This window comes from Gopherus evgoodei, chromosome 3 (genome assembly GCF_007399415.2).
Source record: "Gopherus evgoodei ecotype Sinaloan lineage chromosome 3, rGopEvg1_v1.p, whole genome shotgun sequence".
NCBI classification, from domain to species: Eukaryota; Metazoa; Chordata; order Testudines; family Testudinidae; genus Gopherus; species Gopherus evgoodei.
In genome coordinates this window covers 191082381-191099133 of record NC_044324.1, presented here as the reverse complement: position 1 = coordinate 191099133, position 16753 = coordinate 191082381, and the positions used below count along the sequence as shown (strand labels likewise).

General features: G+C 38.9%; 1 protein-coding gene across 3 annotated transcripts in view; it reads left to right on the top strand.

Moving 5' to 3' along the window:
• SPTBN1 (spectrin beta, non-erythrocytic 1) overlaps nt 1–14741 on the top strand; it is a 219862-nt gene extending 205121 nt beyond the window's left edge. For all 3 annotated transcript variants that reach the window (XM_030557719.1, XM_030557720.1, XM_030557721.1), the window contains 4 exons: nt 6612–6850; nt 8258–8431; nt 11706–11748; nt 12289–14741. In XM_030557719.1, coding sequence (XP_030413579.1) covers nt 6612–6850; nt 8258–8431; nt 11706–11748; nt 12289–12504 — 672 coding nt within the window. In that variant the 3' untranslated portion in view covers nt 12505–14741. The remainder of the gene's footprint in view (nt 1–6611; nt 6851–8257; nt 8432–11705; nt 11749–12288) is intronic.
• Nucleotides 14742–16753: the final 2012 nt, after the last annotated feature.

Below are 16753 nucleotides of genomic sequence, written 5' to 3'. Positions count from 1 at the left end.
GAGTTAAATAGACACACGTTGGATATGGTGTTGTAACTGAGAGCAGATACCAACTCTGAAAAAGGAGCTGCAATGCTTTCTTTAAAATATATATATAATTGTATCAGACCCCGAATTTTGAACTGAATACAGGCTAAATCATTCTTGCTTTATTCATGTGAGTAATCCTTACCAATAGGAGATGTCCAAGTGAATTCACTGGGAGTGTGCATAAGAATAAGGCGAGCAGGAGTTAGCCTCATATGTGCAGACTTAAAAATTACCAATTAATACATTTATTTAGGACAACAGAATAGTAGAAAATTGGTTTGTCTCTGATACCATTCCTGCCAAGGTCTGAAATCAGGGTCTGTTTCCCCTGCAACTTGAACTGCTCTAAGACTCAGAGTGCTGTAAAGCATGCTGCTGCTCCTTGTTATGTCTTTGGACCTGATCCTGTATGGTGCTTACAGTCATCTTAAATAACCTAAATGAGGGGCCATGGGTTATTAGTTATCATTTTTGCAGTGGAAATGCAAAGCCCTGTGTGACGAGTTGTCACTCCCAGGATGCAGTCTGGAAGCCGTGGGAACCTCTTTGCCCCCAAACCATACAGCTGGGCTGGTCCTCCTCACACTGCTCTGCTGGTAACTCAGCCAGTCTCTCCAGGCCTTGTTATCACCCAACACACCAGCAGGTGGCACCACACACCCAGCTGAGCTACCTGAGTGCTTTAACTAAGCCACTCAGCTCCCCAGCTTTGCACCCTTGCTGGAGTATAAACCCAGAATTATACCATCTTGCTCCACAGGGTTCTGTGCAATGCCAGCTCATTAATATATTTGCTTCCTTCTCGATGTGGGAAAGATATGCAACAGCCTTTGTTTACAGAGCTGAGATTTTCCCAGACACGTCACTCAAAACACCCTGGTTAAGATAAAACATTAAACAAGTTTATTAACTACAGAAAGATAGATTTTAAGTGATTATAAGTGATAGGAATCAGATCAAAGCAGATTATCTAGCAAATAAACAAAAAACCACAAAGTAAGCCTAACATACTAGATAGATAGGATTTGAATTAGCTATTTCTCACTCTGGCTGATGATACAAGCAGTCCAACAACTTTTCATACACAGGCTAGAAATACCTTTAGCCTGGGACCAGCACTTTCCCCAGTTCAGTCTTTGTTCTTCAGGTATTTCCAGATGTTCTTGTGTGGGGAATGAGGCCCCCAGATAATGTCACTCTCCACCTTATATAGTTTTTCCATGGGGTGGGAAGTGGGAACACTTTGTTCCAAGCTAAGTTCCCAGCCCAGTTTTTAGTAAAGTACAGGTACCAAAATGGAATTGTCATGTGGTCTGGTCACATGCCATGGCATGTCTTGCTGAGTCATAGCAGCTATTACTCATAGGCTGGCTGAAACAAGACTAAACTCTTCCATTGTCCATTATCTTTGTTGATGAACCATTAGCAGTGTCTAGCTTCTTCATTGTTGTATCTGAAAGGCTAGGTGTGGACATTACCCAGAGTAAGCACATTTGAAATACAGATACATAGTCAATATTCATAACTTCAGATACAAAGATGATTCATGCACACGAATAGGATAATCCCATTTGGCAAATCATAACTTTTCCAATGAGACCTCACATGACCCATCTTGTACAAAATGCATCATCATTATGCCATAATCATATCATAATCATATCACTATGATGAATATGGGGTGCAGTGTCACACCCTGAACTCAGATTTTGGCAGGAAATGCATTTCAGCAGTTCACCTCCCAAATACCTATCCCTAGTGCTTTTGGTTCTGCACATATATTCTGTAAACATTCTGGGGTGTCAGACAGTTTTTCCGTGTTCCTTTCTCCAATAATGCATTTTAGTTCACCTTTAATATTAGAATGATGAAAACTAGATAGTTTTAAATGCCAGGCTTTGCAAAAGTGATTCCACAAGTAAATGTGATGAGGAATTTGAGAGCGAGCCTGCAGTAGCACCACAACATTTTTGCACACAGCAAATCTTCTTGGTTGTTACCATAACCTTATTCAGCTTTTCTTTTCTTTTTCATTTGTTTTTGTTTTTTTATTATGGAATCTTTTTATAACACATTAATCTTCACCATCTGCATGTTGATCTCTTAATGAGAGCTTTCTAGCCTATAATTTAATGAACCACATGTTGGAATACATCAGACACACACCAGTTTTGCTATTTGTAACAGAGTTGATATAAGCTGCTGAAATTTAGATTTCAAAAGAGTATCTTAGCAAAGGTAACTGATGGACTGTTTTCCAACAATTGTACTTTTATAATAACGTATCTTTCCACTTCATGATGCATGTCTTTTCTTTTCTTTTGTCAGGATAACAACATATAGCTTCTTAATCCCTTTTAAATTTCTGTATACAAATATATACAAATGTTCTGGTGGATTCCATGCACCAGTATTGGGTCTCTGTGCCTTTAAAAGTATTACAGTACTCATAAAGCTTAGCTGCGTCTTTAGACTTGCCAGACCAGGAAGGCTTTACATGTATTCTGGCTAAAAATAAGTTATTTAGGTAGATAATAATTTTTAGTTTATATCATTAGGGTTAAATATATAAATTTTGCTTTACTGTCAAGAAAAATGATTAAAATCATAATGTCAGACACTAAGGGAGTATAATATTTTTACCTGTTAATTATGACTAAGATCTCAAAATTATATCTTTGACAGAACAGTTTATTGGCTGTAATTTATTTGTCTTTGAGTTGTAGTACAGAGACTCAAGTTGATGAACTGAATGTAATATTGCTTCATGCACTTTGAAAATCAAAGGGATGTTTCTAATCATGTCACCAGCTGTCATGTTGCATGTCACAGTTGTGATTTAAATACCTCATGAATAGAAGCTCGCCACTAAAGTACTTGCAACTAACCTCCCGTAAACAGTCACAATGAAGAAAAATGTATTGTGTGTGTTAACTGTTTTGTTATTGTAACAGTACAGTTTGCTATTAATGTTTGTCCTCTGTTCTGTTGTTTCTGCATGCTCAAAGCATGTTTTCATTAAAGTTTATTTAGCTCCTTTTTTTTTTCTTATTTTCATGGCACATACTTGGTATAAATATTTGTCGTCCACGTGCAAATTTATTTTGCTTGTCTTCTGTTCATTGTGGATAACATATACAAAAGAAAATTATGCTACAAAAATTTCCATTAAAGAGCATCCAATGAGCTTTTCATAGTCCTAGCATAACTGTAGTGTTTTAGTTTGCATATGCATTTTGGTTTTTATTTCAATCCAGTAATAAAAATCAATAGTTAAATTGTAAGTGGAAATAGAAGTTCAGGGACTGGTTATGTAATTAAAATGGGCAGTTATCGTTTAAAACAACAGGTTTGCAAATTGCAGCAGTGGGTTATTTTTTTATCTCTTCCATAAAAACATTCTAACTAGATGTGCAGTGGCTGTGCTGAGAAACTTCTCTGTTTTGCCTACAATGAGTAGATATGGATACCTCCATATTTGTGATATTCTCATATCCTTTCTATACTTACTATGGGAAATAAGTTGAATCTTGCAAATACTGAAGTTAGATTATAGGTAGTTTTACGTAGTTATATAAGGCTATAGGCAAGTATTTAAGTTACCATCATCCACTGTAATGTACAGTTTACATACATGCCCAGTAATTCTTGTTCTTCATTTAAACGTCATGCAGTCTCACTGTATAGATCTATCAATTTAGAAATAAGAATTTGTTTCAAGAACAGTAATTAAGCTGTCAGTAGATGTCATAAACAGATAGCTAAGGGTTAATGTTGTTTTACCTGGAAAGGAGTAACCTGAAACACCTGACCAGAGGACCAATCAGGAAACAAGACTTTTTCAAATCTGGGTGGAGGGAAGTTTGTGTGTGAGTCCTTTGTTCTTGGGTGATGGCAGCTTTACCAGGTCCAAGCTGGTAACTAAGCTTGGAGGTTTTCATGCTAACACCCATATTTTGGATGCTAAGGTCCAAATCTGGGAATATGTTATGATAGTAGCCAAGTAGCTTTTTGCTTAGGGCCCCCCCCCCCCACCCCCCTGCTTTTTTTTTTTTTAACATGATGAACCAGGATATTCGCTTGCTTTGTTATAACATCCATTTCCTGGTAACCATGCTGGCAGCATCAGGATACTCATCCACCAGTCTTTTTTCCTATAGCACGTTTTGTTTTATTCTGATACTTGGTTAAAAGTGGCAGATGTTAATGGCCCAATGTGCAGAATAAACTCTGCCACTGCTTTACTAAGGCCACGTCTACTCTACAAACTAGGGGTGTGATTCGCAGCTTGTGGACACATACTTGTGCTAGTTCAATGTAGAAACAGTCATGTAGCCATGGTAGCACAGTCAGCAGCCACATAGCTTAGCTTTGCTGAGTACAAACCTGTCTGAAATGGGTGGGTACATGTTCTGCACAGCTTAGCCATGCTGCCCTTGCCCATGCATTATGGGTGCACTGCTACTTATCCTCGTGCTAGTTCTCATTGAGCTAGCATGTGTATGTGAGCTGGGACCCTTACCCTTAGCTCATAGTGTAGACGTAGCCTAAAGGTGTAAAATGCTGACAGGAAATAGATAGAACCATAATCCAGGATGGACATTTTCAAGTGGCACTTGTTTTCCAATAAACTAGATCAGCGGCTCTCAAGCTGTGGGTCAGGACCCCAAAGTGGGTCACGACCTCATTTAATGGGGTTGCCAGGGCTAGCTCAGACTTGCTAGGGCCCGGGACCAAAGCCCGAGCCCCACCACCTGGGACCAAAGCTGAAGCCTGAGTCCAGCTGCCCAGGGCTGAAGCCAAAGCCCAAGGCCCTGGGTGGTGGATCTCAGGTTACAGGCCCCCTGCCTTGGGCAGAAGCCCTGAGGCTTCAGCTTCTCTCTGCCCCAGGCCGGTGGGGCTCTGACTTTGGTCCAGCCACCCAGGGCAGCTGGGCTCAGGCTTTGGTCCCCTCTGCTGAGGTTGTGTAATGATTTTTGTTGTCAGAAGGGGGTCTCGGTGCAAGAAAGTTTGAGAAACCCTGAACTAGATTGTAGGGTTGTACATCTTTAGAGGCATAGTCCTATTAATTGAATATGCCTGAAATGTAATGTGAGTTGTGATTCTTTCCCTGTTTCAGTGATATAATGTGTATACTCTGAAAATGTAGTTTGTTTAAAGGCAGTTAACCAATCCTTCCCATATTCATAACAAGTTTATACTTGAATTTTTCTAGGGTTCAGTATATGATGTACAATGATCTAAGATATAATAATTCACAGTTGACAGGCATGAAAAGTTCTAGCAAAGGGAGGTCTAATTTGTAGTTCATTGCCTAATAATTCTGCTGCTTTTGACTTGTTCAGCCCCTGTGCAACAGTGGGAATGTCTTTAATTATTGTGCCATTTGCAAATGCTTGCATAAAAATGGTACAGAATGTTTGTAATCTACTAGAGCATTAGCAGCAAAGAGCTTTAGTAACTTGCTAATAACAATACCAGACACTCCTTGTGTAACCTGTGGGCTGCTACCAAAGGCTCTACACGTCAAAGTAATGGTACAGGAAAAAGTAAAACTGGAACCAAGCTGCATTGCAAAAGCACACTAGCCATTAGGATTCCAATTTAAATGATTTTTGGATGAATGGCTCCTGAAGACGTCGACAGCTTGACCAGTCAGAGCTGCTGGAAACTTGGCTGCTCTCTAGGCTATCTCGAACGCAGTGCAGCAGGCAACGCGATCAACAGAGCAAGTGATGGGCAAGGCCTTGGTTCTGTCTTTGTTTGGGGGTAAATAGCTGTGTGATGTTGAGTGACTGTGGTGGTTTCCAGTTCCTTTAACATAAATCCAATCCACCTAATAATGAAGTGTGTAACAGACTTTGATAAATTGACATTTGACCTCTCACATTTTCCCTGTCTTTAAGATCCAAATCCTAACTGGGATGATGGACATGAAATGCATGGTGTTATCTTCCTAATTTCTGCATGTTTTGATTATGTGCTATCTGGGACCTGGGGGGAGAGAGCATTTACAGAAACCAAGCAATTTTGCAACATACATTAAAGTTGTGTTTTTGTGAATGCTCCTGGACAGTTCTGATTGTATTTTCTGTTTACTTGTAATTTAATAGATGTTTATAATTTATGTTAAACTTAAAACAGTAAAATTATCAATATATATAAGGTGGCTGATGTCTGTAACTTTAATTATTCCTCTAATGTTTACAGAAGTGTGATTGTTACTGTTGCAAGTCTTTGAGTACTTAGCAATGGGATGAAATGCTCTCATTTTAGGATTGACAATATATAAAATAATATGGATTGATTAACAGAACAAAGTGCAGTAAAACTCACACTGATGTTTAGCTCCTCTTATTTTTCCTGTTTTTTTCATCTGTAAAATGGGTACTAATCCATTCATAAGTCTAATTTCCTCAGCCTTCTGTCTCCCCATTGGGGGGTATGAAAGTGATTTTACTGGATTGTCTTACTCTATAGACAAAATGTACACTCAGCCACATTGTGCAAGATAGAAAATTAACTCTAAGATATTGTAGCTTTGTGTGGCCTCTAGCTGAATGTTTTTTCCACTGTTCTAGATGGCAGAAACTGTGGAAACAAATGAAATGGTCAATGGAGCTGCAGAACAGAGGACAAGTTCAAAGGAGTCTAGTCCTGTTCCTTCCCCAACTGCAGACCGCAAAGCCAAGACTGCCATTCAGGCTCAGACTGCGGCTACCCTACCAGCCAAAACACAAGAGACTCCTTCAGCTCAGATGGAGGGCTTTTTGCATCGTAAACATGAGTGGGAGACACATAACAAGAAAGCCTCAAACCGGTAAAGTAGCCAGCATTTAATGCAAATAAGTTTTACATCCAAATATACATTAAGATTACTAAACATCATTATTTGTACTACATAGCCCCTAGAAGCCTCAGTCAACATTAAGGCCCCATTGTACTAGGTGATGCACAAACACATGGTAAAAGATAGTTCCTCCTGGTAAGAGCTTACCGGCTAAATAGACAGAGAAGACAAAGGATGGAGAAAGGAATTTTATTGTGTTCTCCTACCGATGGGGAATTGAGGTACATGGAAATTAAGTGATGTGCCCAAGGTTACGCAAGAAGTCTGTGGCAGAGCCGGGAATTGAATCCAGATCTCCTGAGTCCCAGTGTAGCACCTCAATTACAAGCCCACGGGAAAAGAAAAATGTTCAAGTGTGGTACTAGAAGCATCCACGTTTTTAGTTGTTTGCAGTGTAGATGGAAGGTGTTAATTACAATCTGCTCAAAGTGTGGGTTGAAGTAAGATTTGTATGTACTGGTTGATTTAATTTCTAAGGGCCTTATTCTGCAGTCCCCATACAAGGAACACTCCCATTGAAAGTTTTATCTTTGTGAGGAAGCAGAATCTGGTCCTATATGTCCATTGAGGGGAAGCACTGGGAAAGCCATCACTATAATTTGCCTGGAAAATAAAGTGTTATCTGAATCCTGCTCTAGCTCATCACTCCCTACTACTAATGGAGTGAACTATTGGGTTGCAGCCAAGGGGGCAAAGATTTGAATTACAGTAAAATGGCTGTCTTTGTCCTCTTACCTAGAGTCCCACGTCACATGGAAAAATGATATTTGTGCTGTGACTGCTGTTGAGGAAAAAGTTTTTCCACAGAGTTGAGATTCTACAGGAATGTGTCAAACTATAAAACTTGATATAGATAGTTAGGTCGGGTATTAATATTCAAGAAGACCTGCTTCTAGTATTCCGTTCTTTTTACAACCATGTTACAGAAGGAGGTAATAATTATTGCTACAGAGTGTATACAAGAGTCAAGAATTGTATGTACAATTCATCCATAATCTTATAACACAGTGAAAAATCCCTCTACAAGAAGAAGTACTCATTAAAAGGTCAGGCAGTTTCTATCTCAAGTATGTAAACTGCCTATCTTCCAAACAATACTCCCACTCTTAGGGTATGCTAATGTGGTATATGCAAGAGCTCTAGAAATCTCTGTTCCATTTGGCAGAAGATCAATACTTTTGTCTTGAAACAGCACTTGCACGAGAAAATTCTCAGCCTGCAGTTATGAGGGCGATACATGTTTTGTTACCTCCCCAGACTGAGTTGGTGTTTATTTTATAAATGTATAAAGATGATTGTACTTGATTAAGTCAGTTTCATGGTTCATTGAAGAGAATTAGACTTACACATGCTTTGATTGCTTTCTCTTTCTTGAAGATCCTGGCACAACATGTACTGTGTTATAAACAACCAAGAGATGGGCTTCTACAAAGATTCCAAGGCTGCTGCTTCTGGCATTCCCTACCACAGTGAGATCCCCATCAGCTTGAAAGAAGCAGTCTGTGAAATAGCGGTTGATTACAAAAAGAAGAAACATGTGTTCAAGCTAAGGTATGGTTTTTGAAGCACCATTCTGGGAAAGGAAAGGTTTTATTGCAGAGCACATTCTCTCCCTGACAAACAGTTCCCACTGCTACAAGATGCTGACTGCCCTCATCTTCCGTTAAAGACAAAGGGATTTGAGGGCTCTCAGCCGCCGACCCACAGTCTGGAAACTGGCCCTTTAACTTGTAGAACAAGATTTTTTTTTTTTAGTTCCTTAATAGGCAGAGAAGCTAAGTTCAACTTCACTGATAGTTTAGTTCATTATTTTGGGTGAAATTCTGCCACCCTTACTCATATGCCCATTCACTAAAGTTCTACTCACGTGAGTCAGTGCTACCCAATGTAGAATAACTGGGCACCTCTTTATTTAAGTTAAACGAAACTATGACAGTGCAAGCTACTTTCTTACGTGGGCCCAGTCTCATCAAGGTATTTTAGCATGTGCCCAACTTTAAGCAGATGTCCACTTTATAGCATTTAATAAAGGTGTTAACTAATGACCACGTTGCTGCCCTGCAGATCTCTGTAGTGGAAGCACAAGCTCTTTCCATCCATGATGTCACCATAGATCTCATGGCGGTTCCATGATGATGTCTGGAGCAGGAGAACCTGATACCATGTATGCCTCTACGATGCATAACTTGATCCGTCTAGCTAGTGATAGCTTGAGTACACTGAGCCCTTGGTGCTTCAGCTGAAGGTAGACAAACAGGGAGCCCGATCTTATTTTGATTCGGTGTGCTTGATATAGATCTTCAGTGCTCTTCGAACCTCTAAAGTGTGTGACAACTTTTCTGTTGGGTGCTGTGGGTTTGGACAGAATGAAGGGAGGATGATTTTCTGTGAGGCATGGAAAGATTAAATCACTTTAAGCAAGAATGATTCTTGGATTCTTAGCACTGTCTTCTCATCAAGGAACACACAGTGGGGTTCCTGCATGGATAAAGCTGCCAGTTCAGAAATTAATTTAGCAGACATTATGGTGACCAGAAAGCAAGTTTTGATGGACAGATAGAATGAAGATATTGATGTCAGTGGCTCAAAAGGATGGGTGGTTAGGGATTTTAATACCATTGGTAAGTCCTACTTAGGAATGATTGGCCTGATCACAAGTTTAGCTAGTCTGACTGTTCTGACAAATCTGGATACCTTGTTTTTGTCAAGGAACCAGAGAATCTTGTGACTAGGATACTACTTATAGCTGGTGTGCAATAGTGCTGGGATGAATCTCTTGTCTGTGCCTTCCTGAAGAAAATCCAGGATAACTGGGATAGCAGGATCCTTGGGATTTTTGTTGTGCTCTTGTCACCACAAGCTAAACCTAATCCAGATGGAGAAGTAGACCTTCCGTGTTGAAGCTAACCCGGAGGATTATAGAGTTCCAGTCATTTTGAAGGATAGTCGTAGCTTAGTTAATGTTTAACTAGGCAGTCAGGTATAGACATTCTGGGTCTGGATGGAGGAATGGGCTTTAGTAAAGAATGTCTGGGCCTACTGGTAGCTGGTTGGTGCCAATTTCAGTTCTGTCAGATTGGAGAACCATGGTCTGCTTAACCAGTGCAGAGTGAGGACTATCACCTTTGCTTCTTCTGACCTTATCTTCTGGATGACCTTTGCTAGAAGTGGAAAGGGCACAAATGCATATATCAGGCCTTGTGAAGGAGCATCCATCCCCATTTGGGTCTGCTTCCTTGGTGAAATACTTCAGTCTCATTTTGTTTTTGTGACTGGCGAACAGGTCAACTGCCAGAAGGCCAAACTTGTGCAAAATCAGAGTGAAGGCATTCTGATTTGGCACCATTCTGAGTTGTTGACTGTGCATCTGCTGGGTCATTCTGTCTTTTGGTTCATCTCTCTTCTTATATGTATTGCTTTTATGGAACGGAGAATTGTCTCTGCCCATTCCATTGTCTCCATTGCTTCTGCATGTACGGTTATACTCTTAATTGTTAATGTACGCCACAGTGGTCATGTTGTCTGACTGGACCAGAACACGTTCATCCTCTAGGTAGTTCTGGAACCTCAGTGGGACTAGCTTGACAGCTCTGAGCTCCAATAGGTTGATGCTCTGGTTCCTTTCCCTGAGGTTCTTGGTGCCTTGCACTGTTCTGTGCCCCGATGCACTCCCCATCACACCAGGTTGACATCAGTTGTGAATACCCTGTGGATCTGTTAGACAAATAGGAAGATCCTTACAGACATTCTGTGGGATTGTTGAGCACCTGGTTTGGACCAGGACTGGATCTTGGATGCGTTGTAGTGAATGGCTCCATTTATTCAGGAGAGAGGCCTAGAGGCACTTGATATGGGACTTTGTCCATGGGTGGTTCCTATCCATGAAACCAGAGGGGGACATGGCTAGCATAGGCTGTGCGTTACCTTTGAAGTGCCTCCAGAAACTGCCGACAGGAAGGGAATAACCTATACATATCAGAATTGTGGGAGATGCTAAGTTGCAGAAAACTATAATAAACAGTTTATGCATTTGAGTCTCCATTGCCTGCAAAATGTCTCAGCCCTTTGAAAACAGCTGCAGCTAATTAACATCAGCTGAGAGGCAGAGAATACATCATACAGGGTAACTGTCTGAGATGGCTGCATTATTTATTTATTTTTATTTATTCTTGCACATTATAAAACTGCAAACAGTCATGCAGGTCATCACAAATGTCTGCATGTAAAACCTTGGCATAACAGGACAGTTTCACATATTCTGTACAGAACAATACCTTAGAAATGTTCTTGAGTTTTATAAAATTCTTTAGGGACTGTTCTTGATATCCCTTTAGTTCCCATTAGTCCCAACTGTAGAAACATTTCTGTACAGATAAATGAAAATATTACATGTTTAAACCTCTAAACTATACCTCAAATAGGTTTTTTATATGTAAAATAAAACAAAGTTCAATAACTCTTGGTATAGAGTGCCCATTTATATCCCCAGGAGATCATGAGATATTGAACCTTAAACCTGTCACTAGCCCAGGTTTGAATATGGCCCATCCTGCACTTCAGGGCGGGTTGTTTTTGTTTTTAAATGACAGCTTCTCAGAATTAAAAATGTTGGTAATGATCCCAAGGAACATGGATTAGTGGGCGGAGTGCAGGCCAGGTGATTACAGGTGCATGGAAAATACAGCTTATCACACGGTTGTGTTATATATCACTCGGGCATGTAGTCCCATTTACCTCAATGGGATTGCCTGCTTGAGAAAATGAAGCAGGATTTGGACCCATGTATTATTAGGCTAATATATGTGGTGGTTGTTTTTAATTGCAGATTAACTGATGGCAATGAGTATCTCTTCCAAGCCAAAGATGATGTAAGTTTCTTTCAGTTTGTTTGTTTGCTGGTTTTAAGGTATTGCTGTCATATTCTGGTATACTGACATACGCTAAGAGAAGAGAAATGGTTTAGATATTAAGGGGTACGTTCTCAGCCTCCGTCTTGCATGCATGTCCATGTACTTGCAGGTCCGCAAGTGATGTTGGAATTTGCTCCTTCAAAACCCATCAAGACAGAGGGACTTTCAAGGTGCAAGTTCTAATACTTGTATCCATGAAGGGATTAGGTTTTTGTTTGTTTGTTTGTTTGTTTGTTTGTTTGTTTGTTTGTTTGTTTGTTTGTTTTTAAAGGGCACATGCAGATTTTTTTCATCAGCAAAGTGCAAGTGCATGGCACATGAGTGGCAGCTGAGTAAAGGCCTGGTTGAAAAATTGATGCTAAATTATGACTTGGGATCATGTTCTCTTTAATTTTCCACTTCCGTCTCAATTACCTTTTTGGAATGTTGTTTGAATGATAGAAAACAGTATGAGCTGATGTGCTGATTCCTACATTTTAACTTTGATGTTTGTTGAAGGAGGAAATGAACACATGGATTCAGGCCATCACATCAGCTATCTCCTCTGACAAAATTGAAGTGTCTCCAAGCACACAAAGCACTCCAGCTTCTAGTCGTGCCCAAACCCTGCCAGCCAGTGTTACAATAACCAGCGAATCCAGTCCTGGCAAGCGGGAGAAAGACAAAGAGAAAGACAAAGAAAAGCGATTCAGCCTTTTTGGCAAAAAGAAATGAATTCTGTCTCCACACACTGCACTTCTGATCTTTTCAGTGGAATTCCAGCATGCAAGCTCAGAACCAATACATTACTCTCTGTGCCTAATGTTCCTCAATATGATTTAATTTTTATTATTTATAGAGCATTAAAAAACCCATTACAAATGTATGAGGTGCATTGGGCAGCTTCTGTATGAGAGGGAGGACCAGGTTTTGTTTTTGTTTTTTTAATGGAATTAATGTAGATTAGATCTTAATATTTAAACTGTTCCTCAATTTTGTGAGGCTGTCTTGGAAAAGAACCCACATCCTGTGCTATTGGTATGCAAGGCAGCGGTGCTTACAAATTTACTGTGCACATCAAAGACAAATGTACAAATTTTCAACCATGTTCACTTCCATTTAAGATTGTTATGCTGAGTCTTGACTAATAGAACCTCCCATTACAAGTCTAACTTTATTAAAATAGTGTATTATCTTTGCTGTAACAGAGTGCAGATACACATTAACTTACGGACAGACCATTTGTATACTGGCATCAGTTATTAACACAATGTGAAGCTTTTCTGCATCAAGTACAACAGTTAAGAATGTTGGTATACAAGAAGGATTTAGCATACTGATACAGTTTTAAATAATCTGAAATTTCAATTTTTTTTTGCTGAAATACATTATATTGTATGCTTCAGCTAATTCTAGTACAAAGTATAATAAGACTAGATGTATAATAAACCCTTTAAAATCATTGATAAATGTAAAAGTGAAACTGAAGCATTTACTGGAAAAAAAAAAGTAATGTTACTCAAATGGTTACTTGCTTGTCAGCTACAGCACTGTGTGTTATAATTTTGCTACATTACCTTGCTATTTGATACATAGTGTGCATTTCTCTGTCACTGTAACTATTGTAATGAAAAAAAATTCATCTTACTGCACAATCAAAAATTACATTTAATAGGAATGAACTTTCAATGACTGGGCCTGTAGTCAGAGTAGTACTGGAACTGGCTTTCAGTTGTATGGAACTGTACCTCTACAACTTTTACCCTATCTGTTAAATATATGCTATGTCATTAAATGCTTTTAAAACTAAACATCTTGGTAGTTTTTTATTTCGTTTCAGAGCCTGTCAAGTAGTAATTCTGAGATATGAGCAAAAGTAAAAGTAATTCAAAATGACACTTTTCCTTTGTAGTGACGGTAATGGGCTTTTTAAAATAAATATTTTATTTCTGTTGTGTGTGTGAAATTCCATATAGAATAATTCTCGTGGAAGAACAACAACAACAAACAGCTCAAGGGAGATCAAGGGGAAAGGTGCTGAGGAGGGTAAGCATAAGGAATAACCCTCTTACAAAATACTGAACAATTGGTTTTGCTTATTAAAGTAGATCCATCAGAATCAGTGTGACTATGCTTAGTAAAACAGGCTGTAATTTAGCTACTATAATTTATTGTTAGATCCATTCCATTTAATTTCATATTCCTTAATGTCAAACCTTTTTCTAAATACAGATTCTCTTGAGATAAAGTCATAATTAAATTTACAAGTTCTTTCAAGGCTCTGTGTTCAACACAGTACATAAAACAAAAAAATGGTCTAAAATGTGTAAAATATTGACGTTATACTTCTAATTGACATCTGGTTCCAAAGCTAGATATTTCTATGGATTTATCATTTATGTATACAATGTGGCATTAGCTTTCTCAGTCTTCTTTTCTGGTGAGAGAGGCTGATACCTCCTGAGTAATTAAGGATATTCATGAAGTTGGAGGCCATTCAGAGCAGCCAGCTAATCCCAGCAGATATGAGGGGACAATTTGTAAGAGTTCAGTGAAAAACAAGGACTCAATTTTTAAATAAAATGCATTTTGAATGTAATTTTAGACAGTAAACAGATTTAGTGTAAAACACCCACAAGGTGTTTTCAAACCTAAATCTCCTTAACATGCAGGTAATATAATGTCAATGTCTTACACTAGTTTTCAATGAAAGGGATTATCATGTTTATCTATTTTTCTTTTGTTTTTTAATTTCTGCATTACATTAAATTTTGAGACTTATGCTCACAAGTTTGTACTGGTATAATACTGCACTGTTTTAGTTTGAAATTAGTGACTCGTGGATAGGAGCTAACACCAGCAGTCGTGTATATGTATAACCGAATACAAAAAAGCAAAGGTTTACTATATCAGAATAAAATATGAAATATTATTCTTGGTTGATTAAAACATACCAGAATGTTTATGACTAATCACATTTGTCACTTCTTTATTCAAGCAATGACTGCCAGGAACCCAACACTGTTGTGGGGGTGCATGTTGTGTGTGATGCTGGTGTGGTTTGTGGGTTTGTAATGGGGTGTATGGTTTGACTTTAGTGGGGGTAACTTCGGAATTATACTGATGTAATCAGTCCAAACCCTCCGGATTTGATGCCTTGTTAGATGCAATATATCACTTCTGGCTACCTATGTTGAAGAATTTAGGGTATTATTTGTGGTTTCTCAACACTGTATTTATTTTATTCTGTATTCCTGTGTTAGTAGATTCTGTAACATATCCTGTCTTTATGCTATTTGTCTCCTAAGACACTTAAAAGTAACATTTCCCTTCTTTAACTTCGGAAAGACAATGATTTAAAAACCGAAAACTTTTAAGCTAAAATATTGTAGCTGTTAGGAAGAAGAGTGAGATTCTTTCTGCTATTCAAAGAACAGTTTGGATCAATCTTTCCTCCAAATGGGAACCCCAAACCCAGTTCAAGAATATAAAAGAAATGGGGCCTTGAGTGCATCTGCTACTTTCTGATGAATTTTGGATTAAGAACAATGAGAAAATATGCTTTAACCATTGGGATTAATGATCCCATGAGTGGGACTACCTTTCAGACTGATACAAAAAATCTTTCAATCCAATGCATCTCTGCTCGATGTAGAGAAGCAGGATTTATGATACATTCAGAGAAATATATTATGCTTATGGCTAATATTCTTGCATCACATTGTTCTAGTACGTTTTCTTCTTGTGTTCCCGTTCAGGCATTTATTTACATTTGATGACTTTGCTGATAACGTTCTTGAAGTGTGGAAGGCCCTTTAATATACTTTTTGTAATAAATTGTTTGCATGCATGATTTCATGCTGTCTTTTGTTTATGGAACTTTTAGTTTTCAAGCTTGGCTAACAAGGTGGCGGTTGGGTATAAATAGAAACTTAAATTACATGGGATTGGAACATATTTTAATTGGCATGAATTCCAAAGGGAGCTGCGGGTGTTCAGCACCTCTGAAAATCACTAAGTGACTTGCTCAAGGTCAAACTGAATCATTGAGAAAGCAGAATATGAACTCAGATCTCCTGACTCCCACTCTTATGGCCTGTCTACTGAATTGAACTGTCCTTACTGGAGACTGGAATGAACTGGTGTACTCAGCAGAGATGGGTAGCATCACCAGGTTTGGTTTAGTTTGGTATCCTGTCTCCATTTATAATATAATAAAATCTGTCCTGGGTGATCTATAGGACCAAGAAAGGACTGATTGTCAGGTAAGAAATTATCCTTAATCCAGCACAACATTAACATCTGCGGCCAAGTTCTGACCACAGCTAGACTCATATAACTTCTTTGGTTTCCGTGTGGCTGCACAGGTGTTGCTGAAATCAGAATTTGGCTCAGTCAGTGTAATGCCCTGATCCTTCAATGAACTCCATGTGGGAAGACCTCTATCTCTGCACACAGTCCCAGCATCTTCACTGGTGCTCCACATTGGTCCAGGGGCAACCCAAATGGATTTTAGGCTCCAAGGGTAAAGTCAGCAGTAAAAATGTAGGTGCAGAAAGGTTGTGATATCCATGAGAGACGACTTATGTACATGAATAATGGAAGTGCAGCCTTTTGCAGTGTAATAATTCATTTAAGGATTAAAGCTGGTGTTTATTTGACTTGCACTTATGGAAGCCAGGCTGAAGATCCTAACATCTGACAGCTGAAGCAGTGTCATTGTAGTTTTCACACTAAGTTGCTATTCATTGCCCATGTTGAAATCTGTATTCCTATTTAGAGTGATCTTTTTTTTCATACTTACCTGAGGTTTTCAGACTCCACTGACCTTGTCAGCTCTTGCTGATTTTGACTGTGGCTGTGATTTGTTTCATTAACATTAGTAACATGAGTGGATCTGGTTGAGTCCCTGATAATGTCCCTCTTAACCACTGCTCACCAACAGTTACTTGAAGCCTGCTTCTGATAGTGCTTTCTATCAGCT